The sequence below is a fragment of the Poeciliopsis prolifica genome, unplaced genomic scaffold (genome assembly GCF_027474105.1).
Source record: "Poeciliopsis prolifica strain line A6 unplaced genomic scaffold, Auburn_PproV2 SCAFFOLD008, whole genome shotgun sequence".
Classification (NCBI taxonomy): Eukaryota; Metazoa; Chordata; class Actinopteri; order Cyprinodontiformes; family Poeciliidae; genus Poeciliopsis; species Poeciliopsis prolifica.
Genome location: NW_026562383.1, coordinates 13916064 through 13942698, shown reverse-complemented (window position 1 = coordinate 13942698; position 26635 = coordinate 13916064). Strand labels below are relative to the sequence as shown.

The following is a 26635-nucleotide window of genomic DNA, read 5'->3' as shown; positions in this document are numbered from 1 at the left end:
CAGTTTATAATTTCTAATGACGTTATTATTTTGGTTGTCATTATTTATTTATCAGAAGCCGGGGGTGACAAAGTTTTCACGAAAGCTTGAAACCAATAAAATAAATAAATAAATATCATAGGGCTTGCTGTGGTGGAGTAATCCTTAACGCGGCCGTCGTGGGTTCAATTCCCAGACCTGATGATATTTGCCGCATGTCTTCCCCCCTCTTCTTGCCCCTTTCCTGTCATCCTACTTTCATATAAGGGACACTACAGCCCACAAAAGACCCCCTGGAGGTGGGAAAAAAAAGCCATCTTATCACAATAAGACAGCTGGCTTCGTCTATCAGTGAAGAGGGGACCTCCCGTCCCACATGCTGATGATAATTAGGCTCATAATACGCGCACTGAGCTGAGCAGAGAAGTCTCCTGTCTCAACCAACTCATCTGGTTATGGAGCTTGAATGCAGCTACAAAATAATTTTTTTTAAAAAAAATCTCATTGTTCTTACTGATCAATAATGCAATATAATATTCTGGAATTTAACAATTTAAACCGTGCCAAAAGAACATAGTTTTGTAAAAGCATTAATAACTTCAAAAATTTATTTTGCAGAAATTACAGCTAACAGTGCTTGCCAATAACCTTGGAAGAATAGCTCACAACCAGATAGATTAGATGGAGATTGTCTCAGAACATTTTTAAGTCTTACTCCATATTTTCAGTCTAAACTTTGTTTAGAATCATCGGTTAAAAAGTTAAACTTTTTTCTTCCAATTCTTCACTTTGTATTGTCTTTGGCTCCCAAAAGTAAGTAATTTGGGGGTCAAAGTTTGTCTATATCAGCTAATCCTGCCTGCATGACCAGATATCTCTGAATTTTGTGAAGCTTCTCTTATATACTTATGTACTTGAAGTTGAAGAATTGCAAAATTCTAGATTTAGGACCACCAAGGGGGCAACAACCTGTCAGTGAGGTCTGACAGATTATTTCAATGGGTCAACATTCCACAAGCTGCTCATTTGTCATCTTTTAAGTGTCTTCCAACTGAGAATGATAACAATAAAGTTTGAATAGCATGTGATTGACTCTTACGGTATATCATGTTGTAATTTCTGTTGGTTTTCAAAAGAATCAACTGTTTTTTCATCTTTGATTTTAAAAGGCAACGACATTAATCCTGAACTAAGTTAAATATAAAAAAATAACATCACACATTTGAGAGTGTGGGGCAAATTTCACATTATTCATACTAGTTGAGAGAGCAACCTCTGCTATTCAAAGACCTGGATCCTGTGTTAGTAGTAAATGTCTGTTTGAGTCAAAGTGAGAAATAGAATTTGGCGAGCATTACCAATGAATCAAGAGTCAGCTTCATCTGATGAAAAGAGTCTGTTGTGCTGAGTAAAAAAAGGTTTTTTACTAAATCACAGTCATGTCTGATGCACTGACGAAAGCCAGGCACTTTTTCTTTTATATTTCCCCGAGTGAATGGGGCACAAATAAGTCAGAAGTTCAAGTGGGAGGTTCTCTCCACCTCTAGGGCACATTTATTAGGAGCTGTCCTCATGCATTTTGTAAAAATGCATGGAACCGAGGACAAGGGAGGACAGCGAATATGTTTCTTCTTTAAAGGTGAAGCTTAGTTATTTTCAGTTTCTGATTATGAGTAATAAGAAATTGGGCTTCTGTGAAATCTCTTCAAGAAAACCGTCCGTTCCCATCTAAGATGTTTAAGTTATGTGGTAATTGTAAAAAATTTATTTGTATAGCCCAAACCAAAAATCCAAAATTTATTTGGAAAAATAAGTAAAAGACTTGTCATAAAAAGTCAAAATACTTAAAATATAACTAAGTTAGCATAACAACAAACCACATGGAACAGTGTTTTCGCCAATAAATGCGTCATAGTACCGGCAGTCTCAATATTCTATCACTCACTTGGGCTGAGCTTCCCTTTTATGCAGAAAGAGAGTTGCTAATACCGGGCAAACATGCCATAAGCTCTTGGAAAGCCAAGGCTATGTTAGACAAAAGGCTTGTTTTTCAGCAGCAGCAGACTGATTCATAGCATGCAATCCAGGTCATGCTCCCCTGTGTTACAGCCTCCGGGCCCTCGTGTTGAGGTGAACTAATGCTTGCGGATGTTTTTTCCAAAACCTTAGTTGCTCTAAAATGCACCTGATGGGAAAACTTCAAAGGTTAGAAACAATGTGTCACTTTCCTTTGGAAAATGCACAGTGGGAAGGCATAAACTTAAGGTGTCTATACTAAGATAATTTTTTAAAAGATCTTAGAAGTCAGTCTCCAAAATGGGGCAAATTCCTAACCCTTCCTGGATCCAAAGAACAGTTGTTTACAATTGCCACATACATTGCATGTTCTGTCAGCTCTATCCTCACACTTCAAAGATGCTGTATGGGACATAGATTTTACAAGTGTTTTATCTTGGACATGTATTAGTCACTGTAAACGTTACGCTATGCCTTGCTGTTTTACCAGTTTGTTACAAGGGAAGCACTTGTGCTTAAAATACAAAAATTTACTTTCTTTTTAAATGCTAATTTGCTGCGATGAGCAACATTTTGCATGGATGCTGCTGTGAACAAGGTCCTTTTTCTGCCACCACACACCAACAACTTTGCGCAATGAAGGATTTTTGATTAAAAAAAAGAAAGAAAAAAAAGGAAGTGTAAGGGACAGAAAAAAGTAAATAAGATTTGAAGTATTGAACATTTCTTAACAACCCCCAGAAAGTTCTGTGTCTGTCATTGTTTTTTCTAACAAATACAAGTTACAAATTGTCTTTTTATTAGTAAATATTTTCTATCTAACCAAACCCACCAAAGTATTGAATCACGGACTCGCAGGCAATTGTTCCTCTTTGACAAGGACTTCATACTGAGTTATGGCTGTCCAACAAAACTGACAACACAGGAAAGGACAGCATTACTCAGATAATTGGCAGAGAAACCCATGGTAACTCGAGCTGGGGGAAAATACAAAGATCCAAAGCTCAAGTCTGTGTGGAACAGGGGTAAAAAGAAATCTACTGTTAAAAGCAAGACAATCCTGTTTAGAGTTTGACAAAAGCATTTTAAAACACGCAGCAAACAAATGGAAGAAGACGATGTTGGTGGCAGCATCATACTGAGAGACATGGATGGGAATTCTCAGTACTTAAATTCCGCGGAATGGTTCATTTGCATGCCCAACTATTCCGCCGGTCGGTCCCAAGAACGTGTGATGTATTTACGTAATGACGTAGTATAAAAACTACGCAACTTGAAAAATATCCAAGATGGCGTCATGGAAGACGCCTTCCAAAGTATGGTTATTTCTCAAACACAAAAAAGGACAAAACCCGGGTAGGTTATAACATGTGCACAGCTTTAATCACAATAAAATGCTGAAAAACGCCCAACATCGTCAAACAGTTGACCACACAGAATGCAACTGATTTGTACGAATGTTCGATACGTTGCTTAGCGACAGTGGGAGCTTCGATAATGCAGCAACACCTGCCATGAACGTCTCAGGTAACGTTTAGCTCTTTCAAGTACTGGTTGTTTTTCATTAATGTCAGCCTCATACTTTATGAATGATCTCCATCTCATAACAGTCATAATCAATAAATTAGAATATGGGTTCAGATTAGACTCATTTGTCAGATTTCACCTTTTGAAAAGTAATCTTACGCGGCTATTAAAACATGTTTCTCATTTGACCCGCGTTTCTGCGTTTGAATATTTTTTTTTTATTGGACTGATTCACTATTCTTAATCTTAAATGTCACGCTTTGATTAAGCAAGAAATCGTCAACAGAAACAAAATCTTTAAAGCATCGGTCTGTGTGGAGCTAACAATGGTTCTAACTTGCGAACTGAGTTACTGAAATTTATGAAAGAAAGTCTATTATTCAGATTCATTGAATATGACTGTAGTTGAGAATAGCCAGAGTGTTGCTGGCTCAGGCGTAAACTTTTGCACGCTTTTAGCTCCCTCTTGAGACAGGGGAAAGAAAAACGACAGAGCAAATAATTTATTTATTTCAGCAGTTTCAGCATGTTTGTCCTTCCCGAAAGGACAAACATGCAAGTGTTTCTGCACAAAAGTGGTTGAAGTGGGAAAAGTTTTATTTCATGTCAAAATGTTCATTTGACAGCCAGAATCTTATCTTTCAAGTCAGGTTTAATTTTGTTTGAATCAAATACAGCATGGTGCATTTTTTGAATTAAAGGCTTTATTTTATTTTCTAACTTGATGAGAATCGATAAGTGATATTGATAGTGGATCAATTTTATCAATTACCGTCTCTACAGAGAGAATCTGGTCTGAGCTGAGAAGCTGGGTAGAGCTAAAAAAAAATGGGAAAAAAACCCCAATACTAACAATGTGAAAGTCTTGAGACTGAGAAAGATGTTCACCTTCCAGCAGAACAGTAACCCTAACCATGTAGCAGTATCAACAGGAAGTAAAGTAGAATAATCCAGTCAAAGTCAAGACCTAAATCCAATTGAGAATCAATGGTAAGTAATGGAAAGTGATGTTCAGAAATGCTCTCCTTTAATCTGAAATATGTTAAGCAAATGCGGTTAAACATTGTACTGTATCAGGGGACTTTGTCCATTCATGCAACACTTTTCAGATATTTTTTTTTATAAAATGTCAAATCATGTCTTTTTGTTTGACTGAATAACAAAAAGTCAGTGTTGACTTTGCTCTCAGAGTCAACACTTACTGTGAATTGTTCACAGTTTTCTTTAAGCAAATTGAGTTTGTACCTCTCCACTTTTATCTTGATTGAATATAATCTATTTTATATTTACTTTAAACTGAAAATTCCCTTGATTGACTGCTGGATGTATATGCATGTATATTAAGGCGGGAACCGATTGAAGCTTTTTGGCCGGTTGGCAATTACCGATCTTTTAAAAAGCCCAACTCACCGATTCCGATTTTGGCCTACACCAGATTTTTGTCTGAAATGTTGCTCCATATTTCAAGAAAGTTGTTGCCAAGCTGAATTGGCAACAATGGGGTGACTATCGCTAACTGTAAATGTGCAGGCATGACCTGGTTGGCCAGTTCATCAGTCAAACCTCTCTCACGGGAGAAAAGAAAAGCATCGTGACTGACTTTTAGATCTTGCCAAGCTCGATAACATCGGTGGATAAGATCGGCTTCACATGTAAAAATCAGCCGATCACCGATAAATTGGTTGGCCGATAAATCGCTTCACCCCTAATCTGTACGTGGTGACTCTTGAGGCACTTATTCCAGTTGCTGTCCCAGTCTTGTAAATATTGCCCATATTCTTATGGTACACCAAACTATGTTTAGTCCCATCAGAGCTGCTAATGTCCCCGTTGTTTGTGCTTTTTTAGAATCACACATTTTCCTTTAACATTATATGCATATCGGTCACAGTCAGCTTCTTTAGCAGAACGTTTCTTTTTGTATTGTGTAAAGAAACTGAAGTAAAAACATTCTTATTCGGTAGGTAGAACAAAGCTAATTTACTATTAATAATTTGTTAAAAACAGTAAATACTAAAACATTAACAGATTCCTTTAGTATGCTTGCTTCAAACTTGTCATCATATCCATCCTACGGCGGAACTGCAAAGTTTTAATTTCTTCCTACTCACTATTGATACAATTGAAACAGAACACGAGAACGTAAGTCAAAGAACTGACATGGCATCCCTCATCTGTGGACACAATCGTGTTACTTCAAGAAGACGCGGAAGCCAACATGGTCTGGTATCTTGTCACCGACATCCCGGGCCAATCCAAGCCCTGCGCTCAGCACCCAGAATGCGGCTGAGCAGCCGGAGAGGGCTGGAGCAGAAGCAACAGCTTATAGCCTGATACACGAGTGACCGCTAGCTTCATGTCAGCCGCGCAGACATCACTGAAGTAGCAGCAGTGGAAATTTTCCTGCGGGAAGGAGGGGGGAGACAGAAGGAAGAAGAGCCAGAGGACGGGCAAGAAGGGATACGGGACATCATTTGAGCCGAGGAGAGTAAATGTTTACGTTGATTCGGTTTTAGTTGTTTTAAAGAGCTCCGAAAAGAATAGGAATAATAAAACAAATAACAACAAAAATCACCAGCAGGAAGGTTAGCTAGCCGCCGCCATCTGCTCTTAGTCGGAGCGACTTCCACACCATGGGGAACGCTGCAACCGCAAAGAAGGGCAACGAACTGGAGAGCGGTGAGTCCTCGCTATCGGTCAGCTTCGGTGGTGTTTTATAAGTCCTGTTTGTCTTAACTCTTTCCAGTTGCTAGCTAGCTTTAAACTATGTTTAGAATAGTACGAACTGACAAATCGTTTTACATCTCACTCTTCACACATTCTGACATTATCAACCGCAACTGAATGAATACACGTTTCTTGTATTTTGCTGTATCTTTGTAATTGAAATGTTGCCCGGACCGTTTTGCTTCCATGTCTTGGAATCCAGTAAATAGTGATCACACCGTGAACGAGTGGTTACTATTAAAACGCATTGGGGATTTGTTTAAGTTATTATTGTTGTATGTTTGAAATTAGCTAATTCAAAGGGAGTGATTTTGTTGTTGCCTGGAACTTAGCTAGCCCGCTAACTTTAGCCTGCATGGTGGTGGTGGTGGTGGGGGGGGGGGATTAGCCCTTTGAAGGCCCCTCTGTCCCTCATGTGGTGTTAGCAGTAAAGGCCTTCTACAGTTGCAGCAATACAGTGGAGTCTTTTCCTGTCCAAAATATTGGAAATGGGTGAGAGAGAAAGAGAGAGAGAGAGAGGGAGAACTCCTTAACCCATCATTGCCTCAACATCCCTGGTGGAGGATGTTGTTGTCTTACAGTATGTTTGGCCTCAGGCTGCTTTTCAACACAGCCAGCTGTGTCAGACAGAAACTTTGCACTGATGATCTTCTATCTGCAGCGTTAAACCAGAGAGCCGTGAATAATTGTTCTAAATGGGCATTAAATTTTCTCTGAAGGCAGTGTGGGGCTGTTTCTGCCCCCTCTCCAGGGCTCTGCTGTCACGTTTTTATTCTTAGCTTCATAAACAAAGCTTTCTCCCTCTGTACAGCAACATGCCCTAATATGGTGAAGAAATGACAGATTCCCTCTTTCCATTCATAAAACTGGGACCTTGCTCTTGTCTGCCCAGCACAAGCATGCAAACATTAAATCGAAGGATTTCTGTTTGTTCAAAACCCCTCTTCTCTAATCTTGCTGTGGTAAAAGTCCATCAGGGTTCACCTCTCACACTCAGTTCGTCATTGACTGTAGCAGATTGTCATCGGACCTTCGTCAGAGGATAAGGGGTATTACAAGCTTTGAACGCTTTGACGTAACTCGGCCTAGACCAGTGTTGCTCTACGCTCCTATACCCTGATGTGTGCAGCCGATCATTGCCGAAGAGCTTATGTTGTAGATCATAACCCTGATTGCAAACTAGAAAGCTTGTAGTGTGGGTGTTGTTTTGATTTGCCGTTCACGGAAAGTATCCTATTTTCAAGATCTTGGAACCACACAAACCTTCAGTGTGCAGTTATGGCCCTAGTTCGTTTAAAGTAAAGATACTTTATGATGCTGTAAGTACATTTGTTTGAGATTTATTGACCTGTTGAGGGACACCAGGCGAATGCTGCCAACCAGCAGCACACACAAACACATGCACACACACTCACAGAGAAGACAATCAGATCAGTGAAGAGTATCTAAACTAGCAGCCACTCCTTCTGGATCCAACTACGATCGCTGACTCTTAAACCTGTTTACTCTGACACAGTGCCCTGAGCCGTAGATCTTTCTGGAGTGTAGCCACTCTGGATGGGGCGACCTGGTTACCTACAGTGGTTTATGTTTACTGTACATAAAGATGTCTCTGACTGGAATGGATAGTGGAGCCACCACACACTCAGAGTGTGACAGCAGGATTAAACACTTGCCTTTGCGACACCTATTTTGCTCCACAGTACTTCCATGTACAATGTTCACACTGTAGTGTAACAGGATAGGCTGGCATAACTCAACCATGGTATGCCCAGCTCAGTTTTAGCTCTGGAATTAGAGACAATTGTCTAACTGAAGGCTTGGTTTCAATTCGCCTATAAAGTCTCGAAGCAAATTTATTTCATGCAAGAAGCCTTTTTTTTTTTTTTTTTTACAATATTTTTGCTTTGAAACACATTTTTTTCTGTGTTATCCTTTTGATCTGTCCTAATGTGCATGAACAATTTTTCTGCAACATTCCGTTTTGGTACACCTGTTCTTCGACTGCCACCATAGACATTTAGTCTCTGTTCAAATTCCTGAAACGATTGTCACGTCTTTATTCTCATTCCTGTTGCTTTTGTTTCACAACACATGCTTGGGATTTGTAGATGTTGTCCTATACTTGTTATGGTGTACTTGAACTCTTGTGTTTTCTCTTTGTTTTCTCTTCTGTATCATCCCATCCATGTGGGTGATTGTTCCTGCAAAACCATGGTGATCTATAGAGACATTTGGTATGCTTAAAAAAAAAAAGAAAGAAAGCGCAGACTAGCCGAGCAGCAAAGGGTTCAGCGTGAAAACTTGCTAGACGTGCTTGCTCTTGATGTGATTTGATAATATTTTTTCTTTTTTTTTTGTATGTTCTTTTTGTTGTTTTTTGCACTCTCAATCTGGATATCTACGGTCCGCTGTTTCCTATACATTGGTTTGTTTCTGCTTAAATTTTAAGCTTGTTTTGTGAGACTCCTTGAAAGGCTCCGGGTCTGTTCTCCCCTTCACCAATTCATACTTTTGTAATTATACCACAACACAATTTTAAATAAAGCTGGATGATATGGCTCACATAAGTCTATCCATAATTATTGATTTGTTTTTGTCTTAAATATCTGAAATGTCGCCAGACTGTTGATCTGACTTTTTCCTGTTTTATCCACAGTTTTCACTCCACGCTGTTGTTTTTTTAAATTTTTAAGCAGTTGCCAAACAACTGTTGTGAAATATGGCAGATTAGAACCAAAAATATAGATGCATAATGTATCAGTTATATTCATCATCACAATTTCAAGTGCAAAGAACTGCTTGCAGGTAGTATTTGGTAGACTAATATATGTCAGGTGCAATGCATTGTCAATCATATATTTGTTCAGGTGGACAGACTTCCTCTGCCTCATTAAGACCTTAGTCTGAAAGGACTCCAACAGAGAAGTGGGGTATTCACAATAACGACAAAGTGAAAGAAATTTTATTTAATCAAAATTGGTGTCATTTTTGCAAATATTTAGCAATGTAATCAAAATTTATTATTTTCCTTGAATTGTAGAGCCTGCATTAATTTAATAATGAGAGCCATTTACTCAAAGCTTACAAGTCAAAAACAGAAAATGATCCAATACTCAATTATTGGTTGTCAAGCATTTAAAAAAAAAAAGACACTTTTAAAGCCGGGTACTAATTGATGTGAAGTTTGGTGGCAGATGGCTTATTTCCATACTTGGAAAGAGTTGAAATACAAATCAACCAAAACTGCAAAAAGTATGTAATGGTAAAGGGATGAAATGACTAGCATCCTCCTTTAAATTGTTCTACTAAAGGTGATGCCCAGAGAAACATATCCTGTGGTTTCTGAGGAATGTTTTTCCTGTTTGACTTAGACTACTAAATAACAGAAATGCTGAGTTTCTTGGCATGCATCACTCATATGCTTGTCTTCTCCTTGATATTGTTGTCTTGTGTTTTTGTTTCCTTGCTTTCCTTTTATTTCATATCCAGATGAGAGTTAACTCTGCTTGTGTTCTTCCTCCTCGACTTTAGTTTTTCCATTTTCTACTTTTCTTCACTTCTCCTTGGTCTATTTGCTAAATCCAGCTAAGCCCTAAATGTGTGATGAACCTGAATGCAAAATTGCTTCTACACAAACTAAATGTATGCCAGCTCACTCTGTCTGTGGTGCATCTGATTTTTCTTCCAGTTAAAGAGTTTCTGGCTAAAGCCAAAGACGATTTCTTACGGAAATGGGAAAACCCACCGCAGGTCAGCCTGATTTGTTTGTTAAATGTAATCTTTGTTGTCTTGTCACATACAGTAATAACCTGAGGTTGTTTCCACAGTGCTCAACGTGCCTAGAGGACTTTGACAGGATAAAGACTCTTGGTACGGGCTCATTTGGAAGAGTCATGCTAGTCAAACACATAGATACAGAACAATACTTTGCCATGAAAATCCTGGACAAGCAGAAGGTTGGTGGCAGCTTTATTAAGACTTTAGCTGGTATTTTCTGACAAGTATTATTGTTATGTGCAGTAAAAATGTTTAGCGTTAGTAAAACAGTGCCCTTAATCACATCCAAAAAAAATAGGCACTTTTGTACTTGCAAATGGCATTTTTATCTTCACATTATGAATTACAGGGTTACTTTAGAAAAATAGATTATTAGTAGCTCCAAGTTGTCTTGACATCTTGAGTTCCTCTTACTCTTCCATTGGCGGGATCTGATTGACGATCTTATCTCTGCATCTGTCAGGTGGTGAAACTTAAACAAATAGAACACACATTAAATGAGAAGAGGATATTACAAGCTGTGAGCTTTCCTTTTGTCGTCAGACTCGAGTACGCCTTTAAGGTATGCTTTGCTTATCTTAATATGTAGAAATTACAAAAATCCTTTAATTGGTCATCTGGAACATTTAGGAGCCTCTTTCATTTCTAGGACAACTCCAATTTGTACATGGTAATGGAGTATATTTCAGGAGGAGAGATGTTCTCTCACTTAAGACGAATTGGAAGATTCAGGTGAGGATTAAAAGTAAATAATACAAAGTGTTGCTGTCCAATGGTGTCTTGGCTTGTCTTTTCTTTTTATTTATTTTATGTGGTTTATGTGAGATTAAACTCTTTCCCCATTTTCTTTCAAATGTTTTTTTCCCCTTTCTTTTTATGCTAAACACACATCTCTCAATTTTCAGTGAGCCACACGCACGATTTTACGGTGCCCAGATAGTGCTGACGTTTGAGTACCTACATTCATTAGACCTCATCTACAGAGATCTAAAACCTGAGAATCTTCTCATTGACAACCATGGCTACATTCAGGTGAGCTCCATAGCAGACCATGAATTTATGATGATGGAGTGTTTTGCAAAACGGCAATGCGGCATTTTCCCTTTTTTCAGGTGACAGACTTTGGATTTGCCAAGAGAGTAAAAGGAAGAACCTGGACGTTGTGTGGAACACCAGAATACCTCGCGCCAGAGATCATTCTAAGCAAAGTATGAATTTTAATTGTTTAGTTGATTATAATACTTTTCCCCCTAAAGAACATAAAACCCCTGTAGAACTTTTCTAATTCCCCTTTATAGTTCTTCCCAAGTGTAATACCAGCAATTCTTTCCTCTGTTGCTTTCACATCTTCACGGTTAACGGTTTCATGCCTAAAATAGATGGATTTATGCATTGCCATTAAAATTATATTGCTGTGTGATTACGAGCATCACATATACCCATTTACTCTAGTATATGCTGCTGGGAGTAAAGGCATTTTTTTTGTTGACTTATGAGTTATTATGACACCGTATTGCCTCCCAGCCCCTCCCATCAATGTTTAACCAGCTCAACTATTGGCCCTGTTCATATCTGATGTTAACATCCGTCTTTGCTGATTTAGATAAATGCAAACCTTGCTAAGCACACCACTTTGCTCTTTTGCTTAGCAAAAACGTTTAGAATGTTCCAGCACAAAATAGTCAAAAAAAGGAGCAAAAGTTGACACAACTAAGAGACTTTGTTTTGTCAGAAGTGGATTTCCCTGGAGAAACGATTTTCAACCCTTTTTTACAAAAAAAAAAAAAAAAATCTTCACCCACTAGGCTTTTTCACTCATTTCTATGACTTTTTGGATGAGTTAACAGATATTATCATCCTCCCCAACATCTGCACCTCATCTGTGCATGTGTTGGACAGGGTTCTGCTTAGCATTTGAGGCTGCTTTGCCCTCTAGTGTCTTTAGCCAGTTTAATGTTCATTCAAACTTCATACAATTAATGGTTGTTTTAACATAACTATGTTGTTGTAACCACTCATATATAAAGTGTTAGAGCACATAAAATATATGCCTTTGAGCATTTAAATGTAGTGTTTATTTGTTTGCAGGTCAATCTTTGTTTTTGTTTTTTTCTGCATGGGATGTTTAATACCTGTGTTTATCAAATCTAACAAAGAATGCAAAGTTTTATGATGTTAGGGGCCTTGGTTGTTTCAGACATGCCTGGTCTGTTTCAGGGCTATAACAAAGCTGTGGACTGGTGGGCCCTTGGAGTTCTCATCTATGAAATGGCAGCTGGTTACCCTCCATTCTTTGCAGATCAGCCAATTCAGATCTATGAAAAGATAGTGTCTGGAAAGGTGAGAAGACATTTTCCTCGAGAGGTATTTTCCTTCTGCAGAGCTGCTGCAGAGTATGATGAAGTATGGAATTTGGTTCTAGTACGTTCCAGGTGTGGATAAGTGTGACAGAAAGAAAGTCGAGTATAGTATACAATTTTTTTTTCATATTCTTTTTGTTAGTTCATTTCTGAAACACAAAATCTGAATGTGGAAAAAACAAATCTTGAGTAGGAAACCAAAAACTGCCCATAACTCAACTGACGTTATGTTTCTTATGTTTTTTTTCTTATAATTTCTTAATTAGAAATTTGACAATATTGATGTTCAGTGAGTAGTCCATAGAACTGATCTGGATCTAACTAAATCTATTTAAGTTTAGATCTTTGCTTTAAAGTGCTTACTAATTTTATGAAATAGTTTTATGAACTAAAGTCTATGCTAAAAATACGTTTTATTTTTTTTCTACATCTGTGTCATTATATCATGTCTGAATTTTGGCAGATAGTGAAAGACTGAACAGTAAATACTTTAATCTGAAACAAAAAAAAACATTGAAAATCTCAAGATTTGTATATCAAATAGTAAATTCACTTTAAGAAACTTCAAAAAATGGAAAGGATGTTTGATGCTGGATAGCTTATCTTCTAAGTATTTCATGTAGAATTTATGAAGAACCACAGTTTGAAGTTCTTAAACTTTCTTTTCTTCCCTTCAGGTACGATTCCCATCCCACTTCAGCTCTGATTTGAAGGATCTGTTAAGAAACTTGCTGCAGGTGGACCTGACCAAACGCTATGGAAACCTGAAGAACGGCGTCAACGACATCAAAGGTCACAAATGGTTTTCCACAACAGACTGGATCGCAATATACGAGCGAAAGGTAAGCCTTGTCTTCCATCAATAATAACCATCATGAGCCCAAGCCATGTTAACTGCTTGTTGATTTATGGATGTTTGTCTTTTGGCTGTTTTGCTCATAAAATTTTCCAGGTATTATCCCAGGTGGTGTTTCTAGAAAGTATACCATTCATTTGATGCCTTGTGTTTTCTTTTGTTGCCATAATAACCTTTTGAAATTGTGTTCAAAAAATGTAACTTTGGTTTATCAGATGATGACACATTCCTCCACAAGACTATTGTCTGGAGGGAGAGAATACAGGAGTCACTTAAACACAATCAGTACTGATCAGAAATCCCTGCAGCTTCCTCAGTGTCGCCCTTGCGCTCTTAGTAGTCTTCATCATCAGTTTCCATCTCATTTTCTATCAATTATGGAGAAGAATCAAATATTACAAATGTGTCTGTTGTTCCATATGTTATCGTATTGCTGTAAGTTTTGACAGTTTAAACTAATTGAAAGGCTGATTCAACAAAGTTTTAGTTTAAGGGTTCGGAGATTTATACACGAGGATTATTCCATCTATTTTATTTTTGTTTTTTTACATTTCACAAGAATTTATTTGTCATATAAAAGATGAAATAAGTTCTAGAATTATATGTATTGGTCTTTAATGTTTCTAATAACAAAAAAAAAAAAAATTAATTGGCCTCTGTAGACTCTTAATAAGATGAAAAGTAATGTTACACTGATATCATTTAATCATTTTCAAAAACTGAAATCCCAGCCAGCCTTTGTAGTTCACTGTTCCAGTTTCTTAGTTTGCACACAAACATGTCATATGTTTTTGTGCGTGTCACTCTGACAGCCAACACATTCGGTATTTAGTAAATATAAAGCTGATGGAGGTATGTTAACTAGTCTATTAAAAATTGCACAAAACGTTTCAATTTGTAGTAAGAAATGTGAACGTTTCAGCTGCTGCTTGTTGTTTAAAGTGTGCAATCCGGCTTTAGACTTGCTTTGATTCATGCTGAAGAGTGTTTAAAGATTCAGTGTGGAAAATAATGATGTGCAGAATATAAAGAATACAATGAGAGCCGAGAATTTTAGTAGTCAGTTTAAGAGATAATTTGGTGGAGGAGAAAGTCACACGAGACAAAGATTTGTTTTCTTCATCAAAGTAACCTAACATCACAACATGCACGCAGAAAGAAGCTTGACTGTAAAAAAAAATATATATATATATATATATATATTTCATGCCCTTGATAGCATTGGTTTACCACATGGTGAGCATGAAATAGTATTGCCTGAGCATGAGATAAGATTTGTTTCCACAGTGTGATTAATTTTTCGGCCCATTTTTGTTAATACCGTTTAATGTTTTGGTTAATTTGAACTTGTGAGATAAGTGTTCATACAGTGAGACGAGCACAGCAGACTAGTCATTCACTCAGGGAAATAAACAGAGTAAGTTGGATGCCTCTTAATCAGAGTTAATCCCCCTGAAGACATTAATTAGTGGGGTTTTTAGAGAGATTTGGGCATGTTGTATTTTTATTATGCTTCTATATAAAATGTCTAAAAGGGACATTTTAAATGTGCTACTGAAACAAGAGGATCAGCTCCACCATTGCAGAGTGTCAGTAAAGTTTGCATGTGCTTATCTTTATTAATGCCATGTTTTAATGATGTCTTATAAAGCTGACTCCTTGTGGAGGTTTAATAACTTTATATGGAACAACTTAAAGAAGTTTGCCAATTATTTGTGGCATGAGGATTGGATTTATGGATTTTTGTTGTTGTTATCCAAATAGAATCAGAATCACACATATTGGGTTAAAATAGGTGTTGAACTTATCAACATGTTTTTTTTTATTGTATATTTAAAGGTGCACTTGACCTGAAATTCCTACCAGATATAAGTAATAACCTTTTCAGTCCATATTGATGTTAAACTTACGTTACAATGTCACTGGTGCTCCACATTGTGATAGGCTTGGTGTTTGGTGTTCTTCATCCTAAAATAATTCCTTTCATCAAATCAGTTCAAAATTATTGCATTAGGGTGTTCCAACATGACATTGAAGCTAAACGGATTGAAAATGTGTTGGAATAGACGAAGGAGGCCAGTTTAATTTTCTGTAATGTTCCTGAGTTCAGACTGATTGAACATTTCTGAACAAATCTTAAAAACTGTGTCTTTGTCTGGTAATCAACTAGTTAAATTGTTACTTACCAGGAAATAATCAGCCAGAATTATACCTGGATCTTTTGTGACAGCTGGTCTTTCATCAGCAGTCACAAATCATCTTTGTGTAAAAATGGATCTCTAACTCACTTTTGAATTTTATGTCTACCACCCTTGCAAAGCCTCCTACAACCTCTGAAATTCAAAACTCCTGATGATGGTGTTCAAACATGAGCTCATTACTCCTGTTCTCCACTTGCTTTCTTTCTTTACCAAGATTGAGTAAAAAAAATTCTGCCTTTGACTGTTTTGACCTTTTACTTTATCATATAGGCTTAGTATTTGACAGCTTCCCAGTTATTTGTCCTTACAGACAGTGTGAGTAGAAATCTGAACCTCATCAAACTCCTCCTCTTGTTCTTCCAGGTGGAAGCTCCATTCATACCAAAGTTTAGAGGCCCTGGAGACACGAGCAACTTTGACGATTACGAGGAGGAGGTTATCCGCATTTCTGTAACGGACAAATGCGCAAAGGAGTTTGCAGATTTTTAAGGCAGAAGAACATGGATATATCAGGGAATCATAACGGGGACCTTTGCACTCCTCTAAAAGACTCGGGATGGAATGAGGACCATCTTTTTTTTGTTGTTGTTTTTTCAGATCTACGTAGTCCTTTCATTCCACAAGGCTGAAAGAGGTCGCCATGTTCCTTGAGTGCTGAAAACTTTAACTCACCGTCAAAAACGCCTGCATATTAAAGCAGACAAGTCACTCTTTGTTTTTACTTTTCTGTTTTTGTCACTTTGAAGGCATTTAGTTTTTGGATGTATTTGTTCCCAACTGAAATGTGATATGTTTTTTATTTTTAATGTTTTGAAAGGGAGAGGAAAAATTGAGATTGTGGCCAGTAACAGTCCACACTCTGACATAGGAGGTCATTTGGCACACAGTGGATTGGGTTGTTTTGCTTTTCTTTTTTCATTGTCAGTTTAATTTTGATGTCTACTTCCCACTACGTTAAGGCAGCGTACCCAGCAATATTTGGTCCATTTGGTGCATATTGCAGTTTTTACAACAAAGACATGTTGACTGTATAAAGCATGACCAAATAGAAAGTATCTGACTGACAAAAAAATAAGTTATTTCCTTTCTTTGCTTTTTGCCTCTGAAAGCCAAATCAACACCCCAAACAGATCTCACTTTTGTGTTTGTTTTTATTGTTTTTTCACACCTACACACACTTGGAGATTGCAGCTGGTAAAGCTTGCATTAAATAATATGCAAGTCCATCTGTGTGTTTGCTGAATTTGGAATTGGCGAGTTGTGTTTAAATGATATACTCTGCCATCTTGCTGGTTTTGGTCAGGGTTTGTTTTTTTTTGTTCTTGTGTTCAAAGTTAGTCTTTGCCCCTCAATTTTGGGTTCCCTCAAGACCTTTTGTCACAAGTCTGTGGGAAAATGGATATTCATTAAAGGGATATAAATGAATAAAATCCTTTTTGAGGATTTGGGAATGTTAAGTCAGAAAGGTCAGTGTGCATAGTGTTCACGCTTTGTACCTGAGCACTATTAATATATATATTTTTTATGTATTGAAGAAGATGTTTTAAAATTATAAGAAAGAAAGGGAAATACACATATATTACATATTTATAATATATCACCCCAAATAAATTTGTTTAATTCTTGTGACAGGTTTGCAACTCCTAGGTATGTGTGTTTGAAAGCTTGATTTCAAAGTTTGTCTCATAGAACACCGGCTAAACTGAAGACTGCTCCTTTGTATCACATGTAACCCTGTTCCTGTTAAGCTCATAACATCCATATATGGATTGTTTCATATGTTTTTATTTATACACGTTAGAGATGCTAATAAATTTTATTTTTAAAATTGTTGAAGTTTGACAACGATATTATTTCAGCTATGATTATCCTATTTTTTTTAATTTTTGATGGTTGGATGCCCCATGAGTTCATGATGCTTTATACCAGTTATCAGAGGAATCAGTAAAAAGGGGTATCGTTGCTTATAGAATTAGTTGTTTCATTATATTTATTTACTTTATAACTTTCATAAAATCTGTTTTTTATTTTTACATATTTTGTAAAACCGATCAATATCTCCTAATAGTACAACATCAAACAGGTAATCTGTGAAGAAGTCAAGCTCCTCTGCCTCCTACCTGTAAAGGTAGCAAGCAGAGGGTCGGAAACAACCAATCAGAGCCAGGAGGAGAGTCTTAGTGCAGTCATAAGCATATTGTTATAAAGTCACCTACTGCATCCTTAGTGTTTGTTTTGTGCATATGTGAAGCAAACAGTTAAGTGTTTGTTAAAGTTGTCATTATATACTAGAAACTTAAAAGACTTATTGAAAGTTTATATGCTTTAGTGGTAAATTATTGGATAAACAAAATTTTCCTTCATAAAAAGAAAAAAACATACATGCTACTATAAATCAAATACTAAAATTTTTTAAAATATTTTTGTTCCCTTTGTTTTTTTTTTTACCACATTTAACTATTTTAGTAATCGTTCCAATTTTAAATACATTTTAATTTTACCCGTATTTCATGACAATTAGTCCATATTATAAATTGGAACAAAATCATAAATCTTTAAATATAACCAATTATTGTTTATATAGTCACGATTTACTCAAAGGTGTTATTAAAGTCGCACCTAAAGTTAAAGTCCCACTGTTAAAGTCCCACTGTAAATATTCATTAAAACACATACACAATTGTAATGTCATACATTAGTAGAAAATATTCTATTTTGAGCTTTTGTTTTATGAAATAAATTCCATCTACCATTCGCCAAATAAATTATCCAAAAATATTCACGTGGACGAGATACATTTGTAAACAAAATTTCGCATCTTTAGGGTTTTGGCTCTTCGGTTTTGCCGTTGCTCTTCCCTCGAAATGTTTGATGGGTAATGTAGTGTAGCAGCAAAAACACGCGGGTTGTGGCGTTGCTGTGAAGCTTACGGAAACATGGCGGGCTTGGAGCTGCTCTCTGATCAAGGATACCGCCTGGATGGAAGGAAAGCCACCGAACTACGAAAAGTTCAGGCCCGTATGGGAGTGTTTGCCCAGGCTGACGGGTCTGCTTATTTAGAGCAAGGAAACACCAAGGCTCTGGCTGTGGTCTACGGTCCGCACGAGGTAAGTACGTCTGGAGAAGTGAATGGCACTGCGGAGCAGAGTAATTAAATCAATTCCTGTTATTTTAAAGAAATTACCTCTTGTTGGAAGGTTGTAACTTTATAATGAAGGTTTAAAAACGTTTTATTCGAATTTCTTTTTTAAATAATCCAATCATGTTTTCTTTAAAAAAGATTTGATTTTTTTCTTACAATTAGGCTTTACGTGTGAATACAGCTTCCCTCTAATATACTGTATAGCATTTTTGTTATTTCAGTACTGTAAAACGATTTAGGCTATATAGATTTTCTCTAATACACACAGCATCCAAAATATACACTCAAAATCACCTATATGTATACTCGCCAACTTTGTTAAAGTTGCAGAGAAACTACACCCATCTATTGGCATCAGTAGGATCTAGGGAAAATTGGGATTTTATATGTGATACCAACCCAGCATCCTACTGTTGGCATGGGTCATCTGTTCCAAAATCAGTTTTTATTCATATTTGTTTGGTATTGTTTGGTAACATGATGATATACGTTGTGGGCAAGGGAATTGGTGTTTCTGCATCTCTGAGTTTGTTTGTTGTTTTTTCTTTAGTCCTTCCTGAATATTATAACCATCCCTAGGTTGATTTATGGTACCTTTAGTACTTGGTCTTTAATTATTTGACGTTCTTGTCTGTGTCTTTGTCAGATGCGGGGCTCCAGAAGTCGGGCTCTTCACGATCGAGCTGTTATCAATTGCCAGTACAGCATGGCCACGTTCAGCACAGCTGAGAGGAAGAGGAGACCACACGGAGATCGCAAATCCACCGAGATGAGTCTCCACCTGAAGCAGACGTTTGAAGCTGCTGTGATGACCCAGCTTTTCCCACGCTCTCAGATAGACATCTATGTGAAGGTAAATTGACAACTGAAGGTTTGCCAAGTCCCACCAGCTGTGTTGTATTAAAAATATGCTTTCCCTTCCAGATTCTACAGTCAGATGGAGGGAACTACAGTGTATGTGTGAATGCCGCCACATTGGCAGTCATTGATGCAGGCATCCCCATGAGAGACTATGTCTGCGCCTGCACCGTAGGTTTTGTCGACGAGACTCCCCTTGCCGACCTTTGCTATGCTGAGGAGAGCGGAGGAGTGAGTTCTCTGGCTTTGGCGCTGCTGCCCCGAGGAGGACAGATTGCTCTCGTTCAGATGGATGCTCGACTTCATCAGGACCACCTGGAAACTCTGATTGAAGCCGCAATGACTGCTTGTAAATGTGTGAGCAAGGTGTTGGACGAGGTGGTGAGGCAGCACCTTCAAGAAACGTCGGTGCTCTCCAGAGAGTAACATCTGCACTGGGATTCTGAAACAAACAGTTTGCTTTCAATTATTTCATTGGAAGCGTTCCTTAATATTTTTGTACATAAATAAGCCTAACAATGAAGATGTAATTTGTTTGCTTTTTGAATATAATCCCCGAATAAATAATTTGTTTTATCAGATTGTTTAGATGGACCGGAGCAAAATGCAAATTGGTCTGAGAAGCAGTTGAAAATATATCAACAGCTATCTTGTCAGTTTATTATTTGCTCTCCCTCAAACCAACAAAGCCATTTCTATGTCAATTTGCTGAGGCAGGAATTGATCTCAAGTATTATATTTTTTGCCCCTGTCCTTTTAACCCAGAGAGGTTGTACTCTGGGTAAGTTGCAGAAACACAATAAATGTAATGTCTTGTTCTTTCAGTGAATTATACATACTACTGAATTTACAGGGTTTTTGTTTCATCTCGACTTCTGTGCAAAATTAAATCGAAGTATGCAACTTTAAACAGATGGCTTCCTAATATCAATTTAAATTGTCAGGGACTAAAAGGTTTTAAACAATGAAATGGGAGATACTTTTATTTTTCATATAATAAAAAATTAAATTTAAAGATTACCTTTGTGTTATTTTTTCATTTTCTATTTTATTTCGATGCATTTTCTTAGCGGAAGTAGGTCCGCGGTAAATACGTTCCCACTAAAACACGGAAATAGAACCGACTTTTAGCCAGCTGCTGCTCTAATGAAACCTCACCTCTGGATGTGACCGCTATTCTGAGGTATGTGTTTGTATATTTGAAACGTTATAAGACACATCTTCGTCACTATGAAAACAGACCTTTCTTGAGGATGAATACGTGTTTCGGGAAATTTACAAACTCCAAAAACTTGCCTAGTAACTGGTTAGCATAAGGCTAATCACACAAGGGCTGTCATGAGCATTGAATGAAAACTCAAAATAATATGTAAGTTTGTTTTGGAGCGTGTGACAGTAATATATGCGATTATATAACACATTATAACTTCTTTAGGTAAAGGTTATTGAAGTGTATTTCTTAGTAAGTGTGTATTTGCGCTTCCTGCAGGACCCGGTGTAGGAAACAAGATGGGACTGCTGTCTGATCCCAATAGAAGACGGGCTTTGATCAGTCTGTTGACCCGCCTCAACGCTCCGATCTGGTGAGTGTCAGTCGCAACTGGATCCTATTCAGCTTTGTTTCATCATTTTAATAACATCCTTTATTTTTATATGATGCACAGTGTCTTGTCATCTCTTTATGTGAAGCATAATAATTAAATAGAGCACTTTACATAGATAATTTGGTAGATCCATATTAAGCATATTAAGGTCAAACAATATTAAGCAGTGCTGTCTTTGAGTAAAGGTCATATCCCTTAGCTGAAAGTTTTCAGTGTTATTAATTATGTTCCTCTAAAATTTTGCTTAAATTTCAGAATTAGAAATCGATCTGTTGTTCTTAAACAGGACTACCGTTTTACATTTTGGCTCAGTTTTGTGAATAATTTTCCTTCTTCTCTTTCTGCATGCCAGTGCACTTTGCTACTTTGCCGGTGTGTGCTGGTTTATGGGGTTAGCGTTTGAGCCATTCACGTTGCGGACATATATGTCGGAGAATGCCATGGGATCCACCATGGTGGAGGAGCGCTTCCCTTCTGGAGAAAGAGCTCTGGCCACAGGCAAAGAGTTTGCTGCTCACAAGAAGAAAGTTGGGTATGTTTTTTTTCTTTTTTTCTAATGTTTATCTAGTCTGTTGATTTTATTGAAAATCCCAACATTGTTTGTTTGACATCTTTGCAGTGGGATGCCGGTGGATTGGCTAGTGAAAACGATGCAGGCCCGAGGGCTGGAGGTATTCACCCAGAGCTTCTCTCGTACGCTGCCCTTTCCAGATGAAAATAAAGAGAGATATGTAAGTTTATTACCACAATTAATTTCCTACATTTGCACTCTCCTTTCTTTTTATTTCTCTCAAATATTGACTAACGGTATCTTTCTCAATAGATTGTGAAAGGTACAAATGTTTATGGGATCCTTCGTGCCCCTCGAGCGCCACGAACTGAAGCCCTGGTGCTCAGTGCTCCTTGCAGCCCCGGTGAAAACAACAACCAGGCTGTGGGCCTGTTGCTGGGCTTGGCTCACTACTTCCGCAGTGAGTAGTCCACCTTCTGACTGTTCCGCAACAATCGGAAAAACCTTGAAGAGATTTGACACTTAAATTGAGTGCCGATGAGTCAAGTAATTCTTCTGTGGTTACCAGGTCAAGTTTTTTGGGCCAAGGACATTATTTTCCTTGTGAATGAGCATGACTTGATTGGTATGCAGGCCTGGTTGGAGGGCTACCACCACACCAACACTACAGGTGATCATCTGGTCAAAATAAACAGCAGAGATTCTTGAGTAAAAGGCGTAAGTCATATGTTCTTGATTTGATCAAAAACAATGCATCTCGGTGCGTTTTTTATTCTAGGAATGGACTGGTCTCCATTACAAGGTCGCGGTGGTTCAATCCAGGCCGCTCTATCTTTGGAGCTCAGCAGTGACGTTATCACCAGTTTGGACATAATACTGGAAGGTCTCAATGGCCAGTTGCCAAACCTGGATTTGGCAAACCTCTTCTATGCTTTCTGCCAGAAGATAGGAGTCCTATGCACCATCCAGGGCCGGGTAAAGGCCTGTAAACACATAACAGCGTTATCCGGTTAGCAGAGCTGGAGGATTCTAATTTTTACTTTCATTTGCGAATGCTTCTGTAGCTGCAGAGGAACGACTGGGACAGCGTGTCAGGCTACAGCCATGCTGTCCAGACCATGATGCTGATGGTAATGAAGCAGGCCAGCGGGCGGCCGTGGGGAGACCACGGTTTGTTCCTGCGCTACCACATAGAAGCGGCCACCATCAAGGGCATCAACAGCTTCCGCCAGTACAAGACAGACGTCACCACAGTCGGCAGGTCAGAACCACAGACTGCTGATTTTTTTTCTTTGTTTCTTTTTATTACATCTATCTCTTTATCAGATGTTGAGGCATCGAGGATACAAAGCATTTTATTAAGCGTGCTATTTCTCCATTTTGTTCTCTAGAAATTTCTTAAACTCTATACATTTTACACTGTTTTTCAAAATGTGACTTAAAATCACAAGAGCATTTAAGAAAATGTACAGAATAAACAAATGTTTTAACAACCTTGTAATATCAAACAATTTTCTTCCACTTGATTTTCCATTAATGTTCTTGAATGCAGCACACTGACCACTGACTGCATGCAATCACTTGTTGCTTCCCCCTCAATGAAGGGGGTAGCTATCAGGAATTCTAAAGCCTTTTCATTGATTAAATGTTATTTTATAAAACCTTTTCATTTACCTTTAAATTCATATCTTGATATTTTTGCATTTCTGATGTCTTTTACATTTTAGACTCCTGGAAGGGATGTTTCGAAAACTAAATAATCTTCTGGAACGCCTTCACCAGTCCTACTTCTTCTACCTCATGCCATCACTTTCCCACTTTGTCTCCATTGGATACTATATGCCCGCCTTCGGCCTCCTTGCGGTCATCCTGCTGCTTCGTGTATCCTCTGGTGATGATTTCACTTTTCTTTTTTTTTTTTAGCTGAAGTCAGCCTTAAAAAAGCTATTACTGACTGAATCTTAGTTGTGCAGTCTTTCCATTTCTCCTCCTTGACTTTAAGTTCAGGCCTTGGGGCTTTGGGTGCAGCTTGCCAGTCCACCTGTCAGAGCAGCGGATGGAGTTGGTGACATTGTTCAGGTTAGAAATAGACACTGATAAATTGATGATAGATGAAGGCATTTGTTTCTTCTTATTCACCCATAAAAACCTTCCTGGGTGCAGCAGTCCAGCCCTGGAGTTCTGTCAGTGTTGACTCCTCTGGTGATCAGCCACTTGACCGGAGCGGCTCTGTACATCCTGCCAACCCGTTTCCAGGAGATCGCCGTTGAACACTTCCCGGTTTCTGAGACTGAAGCCGTCGTCCTCACAGCCATTGCCATTTACACAGCAGGCCTGGCTCTGCCTCATAACACACACAGGTACCGGATGGCACAACCTCTGATTTATGACACTTTTTCATTTATACTCAGCCTTTTTTGAATGAAAACACTGTTAAGGTTCACCAACAGTGTCTAGAATGACGCTGTAAAGGGCAACAAAAAACAAACACCTTTTTATGTAATCTTGATTAAAACCAATATATGGATACTTTGAAATATAAATAGAATCAGTCTGCTGCAGTAATATTAATTTCTGATCTCTAGACTTACAGGAAGGATTTGTGTTATGATTTCACTCCACTTATGAGACACAGGGAGTCAGATTTAGAGCTACTAAAGTGTCAAGTTGTTATAAATTCTGGCAAAGGGAAATAGAGCAACAACCGTATAGGCTTCAATTTACGATCCATCCAACATTCAATCAGTCATCTGATGTCATTCAAACATCCTAGCACTGACCAAACAATATGATTAAATAAATATTTAGCTTTGCCTGTGTTGTGGTTTTGGATTAATTCTTATATTTAGATCTGACTTTTTACCACTATGCTGACATCAGTTATAGCCATATTTCCTGCATCCCAAACATTGAAAAAAAAACTTTCTGAAAAGTCATGCCTCAAATAAAAATGAATTTCCCTCCATGTGGAAGTGGAGACAGCTGTCACTTTGACAGTTTCTGTTGTGTTGCAGGTTGTTGTCGGGGGAGGGGACGGAGCAGGGCTGGAGGGTGCTGAAGCTCGTTGCTGTTCTTTACCTGGCCGTCCTACTGGGTTGCACTGCCCTCATTAACTTCTCCCTGGGCTTCATCCTGGCTCTCACCCTGGTGCCTGTGGCTGCTTTTGTTACACCCCATGTGCCAAAGTAATTCACTGACGGTCATTTTTTGATCAACATTTATGTCTCAGCAAAATAAATCTGAACAGTTTCAACCCTCTCTCCCTTTCTCTTCAGAACTTTGTCAGCTATCGTGTTGGTGATCCTCAGCCCAGCCTTCACGCTCCTCTTCTCTGTGTTTTTCTTCCAAGAGCTGGAGGAAATGCCCGTTAGCTTCCAGGATGGCTGGCTGTTGTACCTATCAGTTATTTCGCAGGGAATCCTGGACCACTACTTGTACGGTTCTCTGGTATACCCACTGATTGCCTTGATGATTTTTCCATGCTGGCTGCTTTTCTGGAACATCCTCTTCTGGAAGTAGTCTGCAGGTCTGCTGCAGGCTTCACACTTTGGGATGATCTCAGGTTTACTTGTTTTTGGGGGAATGCGAAGAACAAATGCTTAGATCCTCTGGAGAGTTAAACAAGAACATTTACATTGCGAAAAACAAATGACTCTTGTGTTTTTTTGTTGGTTTGACATTTTTACTCCAAGTTTGTATTTCACCTTCCAGAGACTGTAGCCATTTTCTGGCCATCTTGAACATTTTAAGCGATGCATAAAGTGGTTTGTACTTCACATAACTTTTAACAATTGTAGGGGAGGGGGACATCTAATATAGTGGACATAAATACAATTTTTTTTTTTGGTGAGGAAAGTTCATTTCTTTTTTAATAGTTTGGTTTGTGGTACTTGAAGAAAAGATTGCACTGTTGTTTTCAAAAACTGCTTGAGGGACAGGATGGTAAAGATATTAGCCTGATAATTATTATGACGCTATTGGTGGATAAGCTGTTAAGCGAGCTGCCACCGATATTTTTCTACTTGTTTTTGTCACTTTTGTTTCCGTGAGACGTGTTTATTCGTATTTATAACTCACAACGTTAAATATGTTTAAAACTGAATCTGTGTTGTTTGTTTCTGCTTTCATTTCTCTTTCAAGCTTTTAAAACCACAAAGGTGTAAATTATTATAGCGTCCGTCCAGCCTAGACAGTCCTCTCCACAGCGGCTCGCTCGTCCTCACGCTGATGACTACCTTCAGCATTTTCTGACCATGCCTTGATTCTCCATCCATTGACATGTTGTTTAGATGATCAAAGCACCTCAGATGACTGATGCAGAGAAGCAGTTGCTCCACAGGTGATGGAGATCTACACCACATCTGTTAAGTCTGGTGTAGATCCAACCAACATTTCAACCTCTTGCTGTCTGGGATCTCATTCTTTTAGTCTTGACCACTGATGGTCAGAATGTAGTAGAACAATAAATCAAGAGCTTAGATCAGCACAGATAGATCTGCATAAATAATAAGAGCACAATCTTGATTTGTTCTTGCAAACCTCTATTATTGATCCATGTAGCCGGGGGTAGAAATTTATCTTGATAGTCAAAATATATCAGCAAATGCAGACTTGGGTCACATCATTTTATAAAAATAGCAGCAATAGAAGACTAGAATGGAACGCTTTATGCGATAATTCAAAATTATTTAAGATTTTAATTTAAATGTTGCTATCCTGACTTGATAAAGCTGCACTGCAAAACAATTCATTACACAGTGATATATAGCTAATTAACATTTATTTTTTTATTATGGGTAAAAAGAACTTGGCAAACTGCTGACTTTTAAATTACATTTTATTTTAGGTTGTACTTCACATGTTTTTTATGGATGTCTTAGTTTATTCTTATTTGAGATATTTTATCATGTTATATGTGTTTTATCTTTCCTATTTCTAAGGATGTTTTAAGCCCAACCACCTGGACTTAGATGTTTGGTTCATGACCCTCTTATCATTTTTTTATTTTTCTTTATTTTTCTTTTTTTGCATATGGAGATAAAGACACAGCAATTAATGTTTTCATAGTAATTTT

The 26635-nt window shown here is 37.9% G+C and overlaps 2 protein-coding genes across 9 annotated transcripts; both read left to right on the top strand.

Annotated features, from left to right (window-relative positions):
* The first annotated feature begins 3295 nt into the window (after positions 1-3295).
* LOC129361650 (cAMP-dependent protein kinase catalytic subunit beta-like) lies at positions 3296-25663 on the top strand. Of its 8 annotated transcripts, none has more exons than XM_055032626.1 (14): positions 3303-3351; positions 3473-3522; positions 20936-21029; positions 21403-21582; positions 21670-21781; positions 21874-22021; positions 22130-22231; positions 22340-22536; positions 22626-22822; positions 23289-23442; positions 23569-23640; positions 23728-23921; positions 24576-24746; positions 24837-25663. In XM_055032626.1, the coding sequence occupies exons 1-14, from the start codon at positions 3314-3316 to the stop codon at positions 25078-25080; spliced, it is 1953 nt and encodes a 650-aa protein (XP_054888601.1). In that variant the 5' UTR covers positions 3303-3313; the 3' UTR covers positions 25081-25663. The 8 variants fall into 8 exon arrangements, with proteins under 8 accessions (XP_054888603.1, XP_054888601.1, XP_054888600.1 ...); XM_055032625.1 differs by having other exon boundaries at positions 23725-23921; XM_055032627.1 differs by lacking the exons at positions 3303-3351; positions 3473-3522 and adding an exon at positions 20550-20629 and having other exon boundaries at positions 23725-23921.
* exosc4 (exosome component 4) lies at positions 18355-20466 on the top strand. The gene is made up of 3 exons (XM_055032636.1): positions 18355-18553; positions 19235-19441; positions 19513-20466. The coding sequence occupies exons 1-3, from the start codon at positions 18383-18385 to the stop codon at positions 19870-19872; spliced, it is 738 nt and encodes a 245-aa protein (XP_054888611.1). The 5' UTR covers positions 18355-18382; the 3' UTR covers positions 19873-20466.
* Positions 25664-26635: the final 972 nt, after the last annotated feature.

Coding starts and splice junctions, on each gene's coding strand:
- exosc4 (XM_055032636.1), top strand. CDS start 18,383: ATGGCGGGCTTGGAGCTGCTCTCTGATCAAGGATACCGCCTGGATGGA. Junction 18,554..19,234: donor TGGTCTACGGTCCGCACGAG/GTAAGTACGTCT, acceptor TGTCTTTGTCAG/ATGCGGGGCTCCAGAAGTCG. Junction 19,442..19,512: donor AGATAGACATCTATGTGAAG/GTAAATTGACAA, acceptor TTTCCCTTCCAG/ATTCTACAGTCAGATGGAGG.
- LOC129361650 (XM_055032625.1), top strand. CDS start 3,314: ATGGTTATTTCTCAAACACAAAAAAGGACAAAACCCGG. Junction 21,583..21,669: donor GCTCACAAGAAGAAAGTTGG/GTATGTTTTTTT, acceptor ACATCTTTGCAG/TGGGATGCCGGTGGATTGGC. Junction 22,022..22,129: donor CTTGGCTCACTACTTCCGCA/GTGAGTAGTCCA, acceptor TGTGGTTACCAG/GTCAAGTTTTTTGGGCCAAG.